The sequence below is a fragment of the Scomber japonicus genome, chromosome 3 (genome assembly GCF_027409825.1).
Source record: "Scomber japonicus isolate fScoJap1 chromosome 3, fScoJap1.pri, whole genome shotgun sequence".
NCBI lineage: Eukaryota > Metazoa > Chordata > Actinopteri > Scombriformes > Scombridae > Scomber > Scomber japonicus.
In genome coordinates, this window is record NC_070580.1 from 12,714,245 (window position 1) to 12,725,202 (window position 10,958).

Sequence of the window (10,958 nt, forward strand, 5' to 3'; positions counted from 1 at the left end):
TGATGGGTCACTGAGATCAAAACTGGTGCAAAAAGACAGGAAATTGGAGCTACCTATTGACAAGGACACACTGTAGTTTGATTTGTGTTTACATACTAGATAACTGTCAGGCAGGGCCAGTCTACAGAGGACAGAAATGAACACAAAAATTTGGAAATATAATAAAAAGCTTCTCCTAAACAATTTTCTCATGGAACTATATATGCCATACATATTTTACACTTTTTTCTCCAAGATGTTTTCCTAAGCCTATGAACCATGTTTCAGCAACACATCTGACTTGACTACATGGTTCAATCAGAGTGCCTGTATTTGGAAGAGTAGATTGGGGGGGGGTCAATGATGTTTGCAGATGATAATTGGAACTGACCAGGTCCTCTGCACCTCTTTTCCCCAAAGACTGTTAATTTCACCAGGGGTGAATAGGGGGCCCAGACGGGTCAGTGACGGATGGGACAGAAAGGGAACGATAATGGTAATGAGCACTGGGAGGGGGGTCTTTAGACTGGTACATATATTGAGGAGGAGGAAGAGAATCTCTATAGTAATACACCTGTGAGATACTGTAAGATACTTTAGCAACCGAGCTACTGAAGGACAAGCAGAGTGAGCCTCTGGAGGACTTTAAGACGAGATAAAGTTATCAGTTGAGACTAAGGTAAGGATATTTGTTCACATTCATACAGTGCTTTACTGCACTCTTTATATCACATACATGATAAATACAGTGTATGTTGTTGGAGCTCCTCACTTAATTTGGGGACCAATATTATCCAGTAGTTTTACATTCACTGTGACATTTATTTATATGTTTAATTATCATCATAATCATTAATTACAATTAACCCTGTGTGAGATATATAATGAGGTTTTATGTAACAAAGATTTTGTAAATGTCATGAATGTGATGTGTTTATTAATTATTAAGTTTTAAAAGATACTTTATGCAAAGTGCAACACGTAGCAGGAGGATATCAGAATTGTTATCATTATGTTCAAAATATTAAAAAGCATGTTTGTGTCTTAGCCAAAATCATAGCAACATTACCAGATGTGATAGCTGTCTTGTAATAACCTTCTCCATCAACCCAGTCTCACATCAACATGTGCAATAGGTCCACAGCACAAAACATATTAGTTTCACAGTAATGGCTCTAAAATAGTTGGTGCTAGATTGGACAAATGATTTGTGAAACTTTTGCGAGATATGTATGCTAACTCTAACTTTAACATGACCCCAACCACACTCACAAGTTTGTCCTTTCAAATATGTATGAACTTATTAACAATACTGTATTTTATGTGTTTGAATTAAATGTTTTTGATATTGTTTAGATTTCTTACATCAGATGCTGAAGGATCAAAGATGATTGGTGTCATTCATTTAAGTCCTCTCTGGCTATAGGTAAAGAAGAAATATCATGTGTGTATCTCGGCTGGTTTTGCTGCTGGGGTTGCTTCTATGTGTGGGGGCTCAACTGTCCAACGCCCAGCACTGGTCCCATGGTTGGTATCCAGGAGGCAAGAGGGAGCTGGACTCTTTTGGCACACCAGAGGTCAGGACCCAGTGTTTGTGTGTGCCAGTGTGCAACGTTTGGTCATTCACTGAGCATTTTCTGTAGAGAATGGAGACATTTGTAATCTCATTACTTTTTTCTCATATCTCCACTGTTTCTCAGATTTCAGAGGAGATCAAACTGTGCGAGGCAGGGGAATGCAGCTACTTGAGACCCCAGAGGAGGAGTTTTCTGAGAAACATTATTGTAAGTCAAAAACAGAGACTAACAATACCCTGTTTAATGTCATTTAATTCCAGTGCAAATAATAGCTGCCTAATGCCTCATAGTAATACTAATTGATCTAGTAATGCCTTTTTTAGTACATAAATATCTATCGATATAATGTCCTTGGTTGGTTTTAATATAGATATTATAAATCATCTGTAGATGCCATCCTAATGACATAATATCTCACATATTTACTGGCTGGATGTAAAAACAAAAAGTTATACTAAAGCAGTAAGGCTTACTGCATTGAGTATAGTGTGTGACCGACTCTAATGTTATACCAAATGACTGTCTTCACAGTTGGATGCCTTAGCCAGAGAGCTTCAGAAGAGAAAGTGACAGCTTTCCATCCATCACTGCTTTTCTACTGAGTGACCTGGCCCACCACTTCAGTCTTGACTTGTAACAGCTTTATGTTGATCTCTCATATTTATTATATTTGTCAGTAAATTTGTACTAAATTTGTGTCGGATTCTCCCTGTGGAAAACAAATGTTGAAAATATGTCCCATAATAAAGTAGTCTATTTTGATATTAATTTATTTATTTATTCATTTTTGCGCTCCAGAGTTGTCTGTGGCATATTGTGTGAATATGTTTCAAGGATGTACATAATGTAGAGGTATAAATAAATTAAAATGTACTTGACAATTTAAAATAGTGGAAAAACTAACTAGGCGCATCTCTATATAGAGAAAAATTGATGAATGACTTCACTTTCCTAATAAAAAGAGCATTGATGCCGAGATATTTAATGATTTATCATTTATTTTCTCTCCTGTTAAACAAAAACATAATGGGAAAAATGCCAAGAAAAATGTGACCAAAAAAAGTGATATATATCAGTCAGCAAACACAATCAGCAATGTCACCTTTATCAGATAGACATCATGGAAACTTTCCAGTTTCCTGAATTTAACAATATGACTCAGTTAGATCAGTTTAATTCAAAGGTTATATTCAAATACAAAAAAAACATATTTGTCTTTTATCCAATATCAAATAAAAACATAAATATAAAAATGCATTTAAATTATGCATCTTTAATCACTTTTAAAAAACAATTTCAAAATATGATCATTTATTTTCCTTAAAAATGATTTTAAGGCACATGTATGCAGTAGAGGGCGGCACTGCTACATGTTTGGTTCAACCCGTATCTATAAAGAGGCAGAAGAACTTTAGTGCGCATGCGCCGAATAGATAGGGAAAACGATGGACGACAGAAGTGTCTGTACTCCGCATATTGCGGAGGCAGACGCTCAAAACAACACTATCAGTACCCCTATTGCGGCTTCTGCCACAGATGCTGACAAAGTAATAAACACTAAAATAGATAGTACCCAGGTTGAAGGTGAGTTTTGTCTAGAACGTGAAACTTCAGCCGTACTGCTCTCTACCTGTCGAGCCAACGTTAGCTTTGTAGCTAACTGGCTAGCCACCTCAACTCGCTAGCTCTTTAGCTTACGACGCTAATGTCACTTACTAACGTTTGGAGTTACTTAACATTTAATACCGTCCGTGCGTGTAGGACTCGTGAAAGGTATAGCCCAATAAAACACCATGTTACTCCTTAGACCATCCTGATAGGGAAACCGTCCAAAATGAAGAGGTTACTCGTTAAATCAGGCCTGGAAGTGGTTGGACGGCTGCTGATGATTTTGCGAGCTAACTTGTGTTCACACTCAGACCCCAGCCCGAACAGCGTTTAACCATATAAATAATCTGGATACCACAAGTAGACCTTTACAGCAGATCTTGGTAATTACCATAGCATTTAGTTAGTGGCTGACCTAAATGTCGAACTTGTCTCAGGCAATAGATTGTAACGTAGTCAATATATACTGAGTCAGCCAAAACAATTAAATGAAATTAAAAAAAAAACATTATTGGCTAAATATAGAGTGTAAAATGTAGAAATAAAAAAAAAGATGCCGTACTCTCAGATTGACTGTGAGCTTGAATGATCACAGACTTTACAGACATCAGCTGTCCATCTGTCCCTCACTGGCCTCGTTTACCTGTAGAATAAAATTATCAATACTGTGGATATAAAACATTTCCTGTTATTCAACATCTGTACAGATACGCTATCTTCAGTTTGTTTTCTTTTTAACTGCTACTGTGATAATCATTTGGTAAGTACAATATTTGAAATGTATCCGCAGACATTTCAATCAATTTCAAAGCTTATATAGTTTTTGTACTTGCAGATTAGATTAGGTAGGTAGAATATTTGCCCTATAGATAATTAGGTACAGGTATTGTATTTGAGTGTATAATTGTATTGCAGCATACAGTCGAGGTTGGCAAGTTAAACTTGTGCCAGCACACTATGTAGACTGTATTTGATATTCTTTACTTTCAATGCATTATTTTGCTTCCCTTCAGCTTTGCACTTGATTGTGCTACAATGGTTATTTTCAGTGTTGATTAATATATCAGTTATTTTGTGACTAAGTCGTCAATCATTTAATCACAATGACAAAACAATTGATCATTGTAAATGATCAAATTAATGATTTCTCATTTATTTTTTTTCTGATCAAAAACCCCTTAAATATTAATCTTTTTAATTTGACTATGGACAAAAGGCAAGTGTGTATTTGCAGTCAAGACACTAAATTAAACATATTTATTTAAATAACCAATAACGTAATAATTTAAACTGTTAACATTTTTAACAATATTTTTTGTAGACTGCCTAGCTGATTAATCGACTGATCATTTGAGCTCTAGATACAAGTTTTCAGTGAGAGTTGGCATCAGGTCATAAAAGCATATTTATTAATTATGTCCTATGGTCAACTCAATACAGGATACAGTCTCAAACCGTGAGCCACACCATGGCATTGTTCAGTAATTTAGACCAGTATTGATTGAGTCAAAGTTGTTTTAACAGTAATAACTCCTTTTTCACTGTCATTTTGAAAGCATTTTAAAAATGAAACTGAACTCACTACACAAACTGTATCTTAATTTTGGAAAATGAGCCACAGCAATTCCAACTAAACATGCTCAACAAGGAGAGGTAGATAACCATGGCCTACATTGTGCCACAATGTATTGAAGGATATAGTTTGTTTTATGGAAAAATACCAAGTCCACCACTTTAAAAAAAAGTACTAAGTATGTATTGCAAAAAAGACTAAATTACTGTCAAATAGTCAGTACTCAACAACAAATTAGCTCCTTTAAAGGACATGAAGCATAACTTTGCTTCATCAATCAAACTGGTTCTCACCATTCCAGCTGAATTGGTGCAAAATATGTTTGTCTACTCTGAGCTTTCACAGGTCACATTCACAAAGTGCTTCATAGTATTAGATTTACTTGTAACCAAGCCACATTAAAAATATAACTTATTAAAATTCACAAGCCTGTTTTAAATATAAGGTATTGTTGATACAGGAAACCCCTTTGAGTAAACTTTCAAATTCAACTGTGTTTGGCTGACTGAGTCTTACATGATTGTTTTGCCTGACGGTTGTAAAGAAATGTTGCATTAAATGTTGGATTTGGGTGTTTTAGTAGGCTAGTGCATGTTTAAAGTGATTATGATCAGAGTGTGATATACTTCTGAGGTGTCGTCAAAGTGGCTGACCGCCTTCCTGCCTTCAAAGGTTGCATGGTGTCAGCAGTGCATTGAAACGTAAACTTGCATCAGGCTCAGAGCAAAGCAGTACGAGTGCAGTCAAGCATGAAGTCTGATTTTCTCACATGGTAGCAGTTGCGTACATGCAGCAAGTGTTTAGAGAAACACATTTTCTATTTATTTTATTTAAGAATGCCACGTTTACTGTCATCCTTAAAAATCCTATAGTTAGTTGATATATAAAATATTTTACAATGTCTTTCTTTAAATGTGGTCAAAAGGGAGATTGTGAATCTTGTATCTGAATTAGTGTGAAAATCAACTGAACCTACACCTCTGATTTAAGATGAACCACTACTCTTTCAAAGTACAGGAAGTTGTCTTTTAACTATGTAATGAAGTTGTTGTCCTGTGCTCAGCAGACTTTGTATTTTGGCTTATAAAATAATTTTGGGTGAGAACTTCATCACATCCAGACAATGAACAATTTACCAAACAGTATTTTTTATGCTGATTCATCTTTTATCAAAACCATCCAATGTGACTTTTTTATAGTACAGCTCTTTCACCGAATGTTAATTATGTAGTTTGTAGATTGTAGGTTTGCATTATCTTGACCTATATTAGTGTCTGTGAAACGATTGTAAGTTGCTTTGGTCAAAAGTATCTTCCAAATGAATGTAATGTTAGTACATAGCTTATTACTTGGTCACCATGCTTAATTAATATATAATAATCTCTGTCTCTGTTTACTGTGGCTTAATTGTAACAATATGTTATACCACACAGCAGACCAGAGTGAAGAGGAGCTCCTGAAAGCTCTGTTGACTGATGACTACTGCCATGTGTGTGAGGCTGTGCTGCTGTTTGAATCTCAGCGCCTGTCCCACTATGAGGTTTGTGCAGTTTCCCAGACAATAGTCATGTAAACGTGATGCAGTTTTATTGAGACTAGAAGGTCAGACCCTTTCTAATAAAATAGCCTCTATCCCCTAACTGCAGGGAAAGAAACATGCCCAGAAGCTAAAGGTGTACCTGCAATCCAAGAGAACTGAGAAGATGAACAAAGAGCCTACTGGACCCCAGGTTTGCATTTGTTTGAAGATTTTACTCTTAACATATTTAGATGGCATCCATGTCTGTAACGTCAGCCAATAAATATAACAGTACAGTGAAATTAAACCATAATGCTCCAACCAGCCAGTGATCAGGATGCAAAAGGTCATAACTGAAGTGCTGTTATACATGGTCATGTAAGAGAGAGGTGCACATAATAATACTAGTATAATTAATGGAAATGTAATAATAATGGAGAGTTAATAGTGTAGTGGATGGAAGCAGAGCACTGACTGCTGTATAGGAATGAAGGTGCCAAGTCCCAACTGTGAGTGCCAGCATAAACATTTTGAACTAAATAAAAGCAGACACAAGTAGCAATGGATAGGAAATACAAAATGAGTGATGTGATTGAACTTGGAATGATCTTATACATCTTTATTATTTACTGCTTTAGTAAATGTAATTATTTTGTGTCAGAAAGCATAAATCTGTCTTTTGCCTGGTTTTTGCAGTGGACCATGACGACCGATAAGGAGCGTTTCTGTGAGATGTGTAACATGGTGTTTAGTTCCCCCGTTGTGGCAAAATCACATTACGAAGGCAAAGTCCACAACAAAAATCTTCGTAAACAAGGTCCTCACCCCTCAGGCAAGTGTAGTGTTTTTATTAATAAAACATTTTAGTGATCTAAGTGATGATGTTTACAGATTAATAGTACATATTAAAATAGAGTATGATTAATCTCAGTGCTCCAGCTCTGCTTACATTTAGAGGGTCAACCACAAATTCACATAAATGAATAATTTCTCATTGCACTTACAGACAGGTACACAGAGGCGTGTACTTCACCAAGTCTGACTCAGGATTCTGCTAATGCTGACCATCAGTCTGCCTCAGAGGGTGATACAGAGCATCCTCTGGACCCAACACCTGCCACAGCCAGCACAGAGGTGGATCTGAAGGACTCTAACAAGTACTGTGCCCTGTGTGCGGCCTCCTTCAATAATCCGCAAATGGCTTTGCAGCACTACAATGGACGCAAACATCAGAGGAACCAGGCTAGACAGGAGCTGCTCAAAGAGCTTGGAGATAATGTTCAACAAGGTAACAAAGAAAGGGTTGTAATGCAAAGGGCTTCAGACCCACAGGAATCAAATTAAGATTTTATTAGTGGCACACTGATTTATTAGTGGCAAACTGAGCATATTTTAGGTGGCAAAATTGATATGAAGAAAAATAGCTGAGTTGAGTTTTTCCTTTGTTAGACACACTTAAATATCACATGCCCTCACACATCTTAAATCTAACTGAGATGCAAGGCGGTAAATAATATCAATAGACGTTGGCAATCCAATAAAACACATGAAAAGAAAATAACAGATTAGTGCCCAGTAAACAAAAAAAAGGGGATGAATTTGCCTCCAAGTCTCCTAAAACAACACGGAAACTCCCTTCAGCCATGAAGATTTTATTCCATCAGGGGTAGCAGGAGTAGGTAGGAGATCAGCAGGTAGGTGTCAACTTGATAGCCCACTTACAATATACCAGTGTTGACAAGAGGCAGTCTTATTGTAGTGTTAATTTATAACATTGCAGAGTTTAAGTTAGTCAGTGACTGTTTGCAGTTCTTACACAGTAAGAGTATTTCCAGTTTATGTGTGCCATCATACAAAGGCAATTACATAGCTTTTGCTCATTAATAATTGATCACAGTGTTTATTGGGGGTTTTTTGTAACTTGAATTGTTCATGCTGCATTTAAATCAAACTATCTTTTTTTGATTTAGAAACTTGCTAGATACTAACTAGAATGATAGGAAAGCAGTACTGTGTATTTGAGTGATTAAAAGTCATTATTTCATATTTTAGTACTCATTCACCTCCCCACCCACCGTTTGTTTGTCTGCAGCTGACTCCCTCATGTGTCAGATGTGTAGTGTGCAGTTTAACTCTGTGGAGATGTACCAAGCCCACATGCAGGGAAACAAGCATCAGATCAGGTAAGATCAAGCATTTTAGGACAAACACAAGTCAAATGTTATATTTACACTCTCGATCTCTGCTACAATGCACTTTAACTTGTAACATTAAAGCTGTAAGTAAAACAGAATCATAGTATCATTTTCATCTCAACTCTGCACCTGAATGTAGCGTTTATGCACTTTTAGTTAATTGTTCTGGTTTTCAGCACACTGACCGTGGATGGTGTGATGCAGTATTTAGTGTATGATCCACCTTTCCTATTGTCATATAAACACCCCCCTGTGTGTCTGCTCTGCTGCATGTAGATGTAGGGAATGATTTGATGACCTGTTAAGTTAAGGCAGTTGATAAACTGTTGTTGTTTTTTTTTAAATAAGTTTCTGTATGTTTATGTTTCTCTCTGATAATGTATAGTTTGATTTCATTCATTGTTAAATCCATGTTAACAGGGAGAAGAAGGTCATTGACCTCTGCAAATCCCAACAGAAAGCCAACAGCACATTTGCAGATGAACTGGCAGATTACATTCAGGTCCAGAAGGCTCGAGGAATAGTCCACAAGACCGGCCATGTTCCTTCATCAGCCGACGCTGAGACGGAGGATGAGGAAGAGGAACAAGAAGAGTTAAACCAGGGGGATAACGTACAACTGAACAAACCTATGCTCAACCTTCCTCCCACCTCATACCCTCCACCTCCTCCTCCACTTCCTCCTCCTCTTCCTCCTCCTCCTCACGCCCACCCTGGTTGTTTCTACCCAGTTGAAGGGTGGCGTCCTCCATATCAGAGCCCACCATGGCCAACTTGGGGCTGGGGCTCCAGCTGCCTTCCTCCAGTCCTCCCACACTCAGATTCTCCACAGTTCACTAGTTGGCCTGTAAAGAGAAAGAGGTGCAAAAAGCAGTCAAGCTCTTCCTCGTATACAACCACCTCATCATCTTCTTCTTCCTCATATTCTTCCTCCTATAGCAGTAGCACAAGTGACAGTGACAGCAGCGAACACAGGCGAAGAGAAAGGAGGAAGATTAGAAGATACAGAAGGAAGAGAGGCAGGAGGGCAAGAGATGAGGACTCGGATAAGGAAGAGAGGAGGGGGAAGCAACGGAGGCGAGTAAAAGATAATGACTCAGAGGAGAGAAGGAAAGACGATTATGGAGAGTCAGAAGAAAAGAGGATAAAAAAGCGAAAACATCACGGCAAGCAGAGAAGACGAGAAAAGAAATCCCGGGATGAGGACTTTGAGGAGGAAGGAGGGGAAGGGATGACTGACAATTTACAGCCAGAAGACATGACAGAAAATAGGAGAGAGGCTGAGGTGCGCATTCAGGCTGAAATTAATGTTGAGCAGCGGGAGGGCGGATGGGATGAGCCAGCCAAACCCAAATACAGGAGAGAGAAGAAGAAAGCAAAAGAGAAAGCAGACACAAGGACGGAGGAGGAGAAGCTGTGGGATGACTCCATTCTGGGCTGTTAAACTTAAGAGACCCAGTTTAAGTCTTTTTTCTGAACTGCTGACATTTAAGCAAAAAAATTTAAGTTATGATTAGCATGAAAGTCTCAAAATTGTATATTAAAATAATCATGATAGCATTTAACAAAGCCGTTTCCACGGTCTGCCTCGATAGCCGAACAGTGTTCTCCATAGTTGTGCTAGCTGGCTAGCAATGTTTATGCATTCACCTTTTTTCAGTGTGTTTGAAAGAGTTTCTCACACATACCCACAACTATATCAGCTTTATTATTCACTATGACACTTGATTATGTCTTTTAAGTGAGTTCATGTGCACAGTTATTAATTGTTGGTTGTAATTTTTTTTTAAATCTCATATAATTTTCTTGCCTATCATTTGAAATGATCAAGAAGAGAAGTCCTCTTGATCTTTTAACACACCAATAAGTTAAATTGTGTGTGATTATGTATTTGCACCTGTCAAGGATTTGTTAGATTGTGATACCTTTAGCATCCTGTGGTTGGCGCTGTTGAGCTTCAGCCAGCGCATTAGTAAAGACAATAAAAGATAATTGTTAGAAGCTTAGCCATTTAATTTCCTTTGAAGCTGCTTGTGGTTTCACTCAGGCAGGTAGACCAATGGGTGGAGGAGTGCTGTTAAAGAGGATGTAGTGAAGCTCAACGTATGTCAGAAACAGAGAGTGGTAAGACACTGCATATCATTGCATTTGTCTGTTTGTTGATGTGTGTATTTGTGTATTTGCACATCAAAACACCACATTGGGGTCAGACAGGTGCATAAGTTCAAACGGGGACAGCGCTTCACAAACTTAAAGATTCCTGTTCAGATGTAGTCAGTGATGAATTAAACACAAACAGTTGAGGACTCTTCATGGTAACTTAACAGAGACAGTTTGCGAACAAATAAGTGACATTGCCGGCCCTGGTTGCAATAAAAAGTAGGGAAAATAGTTGCATTTGTATTCTCTCAGTTGATAAGGATCTACTGTAAACAATGATGGTGATACAGTATTCCACGTACTAAAGGTGGCCAGACTTAAGCTGCTTCATCTCTTCAGAACAGCAG

At 37.8% G+C, this 10,958-nt stretch overlaps 2 protein-coding genes across 3 annotated transcripts; both read left to right on the forward strand.

The window, feature by feature from the left end:
• Positions 1–610: 610 nt before the first annotated feature.
• Positions 611–2,322, forward strand: gnrh2 (gonadotropin-releasing hormone 2). The gene is made up of 4 exons (XM_053315379.1): positions 611–658; positions 1,406–1,556; positions 1,680–1,763; positions 2,088–2,322. The coding sequence occupies exons 2-4, from the start codon at positions 1,422–1,424 to the stop codon at positions 2,124–2,126; spliced, it is 258 nt and encodes an 85-aa protein (XP_053171354.1). The 5' UTR covers positions 611–658; positions 1,406–1,421; the 3' UTR covers positions 2,127–2,322.
• A 679-nt stretch (positions 2,323–3,001) lies between these two features.
• On the forward strand, positions 3,002–10,377 carry zmat1 (zinc finger matrin-type 1). 2 transcript variants are annotated; one of them, XM_053315872.1, is made up of 7 exons: positions 3,002–3,140; positions 6,171–6,277; positions 6,384–6,467; positions 6,953–7,092; positions 7,267–7,544; positions 8,349–8,439; positions 8,872–10,377. In XM_053315872.1, exons 1-7 carry the CDS (start codon positions 3,002–3,004, stop codon positions 9,893–9,895), a joined length of 1,863 nt encoding a protein of 620 aa, XP_053171847.1. In that variant the 3' UTR covers positions 9,896–10,377. The 2 variants fall into 2 exon arrangements, with proteins under 2 accessions (XP_053171847.1, XP_053171848.1); XM_053315873.1 differs by having other exon boundaries at positions 3,024–3,140; positions 6,174–6,277.
• The last annotated feature ends 581 nt before the right edge of the window (positions 10,378–10,958 follow it).

Bases quoted from the DNA above. Each gene is read 5' to 3' on its own strand.
- zmat1 (XM_053315872.1), top strand. From the start codon at position 3,002: ATGGACGACAGAAGTGTCTGTACTCCGCATATTGCGGAGGCAGACGCT. The intron at 3,141-6,170 runs GTGAGTTTTGTC...TATACCACACAG, and splicing joins AGATAGTACCCAGGTTGAAG to CAGACCAGAGTGAAGAGGAG. The intron at 6,468-6,952 runs GTTTGCATTTGT...TGGTTTTTGCAG, and splicing joins AAGAGCCTACTGGACCCCAG to TGGACCATGACGACCGATAA.
- gnrh2 (XM_053315379.1), top strand. From the start codon at position 1,422: ATGTGTGTATCTCGGCTGGTTTTGCTGCTGGGGTTGCTTCTATGTGTG. The intron at 1,557-1,679 runs GTCAGGACCCAG...ACTGTTTCTCAG, and splicing joins ACTCTTTTGGCACACCAGAG to ATTTCAGAGGAGATCAAACT. The intron at 1,764-2,087 runs GTAAGTCAAAAA...CTGTCTTCACAG, and splicing joins GTTTTCTGAGAAACATTATT to TTGGATGCCTTAGCCAGAGA.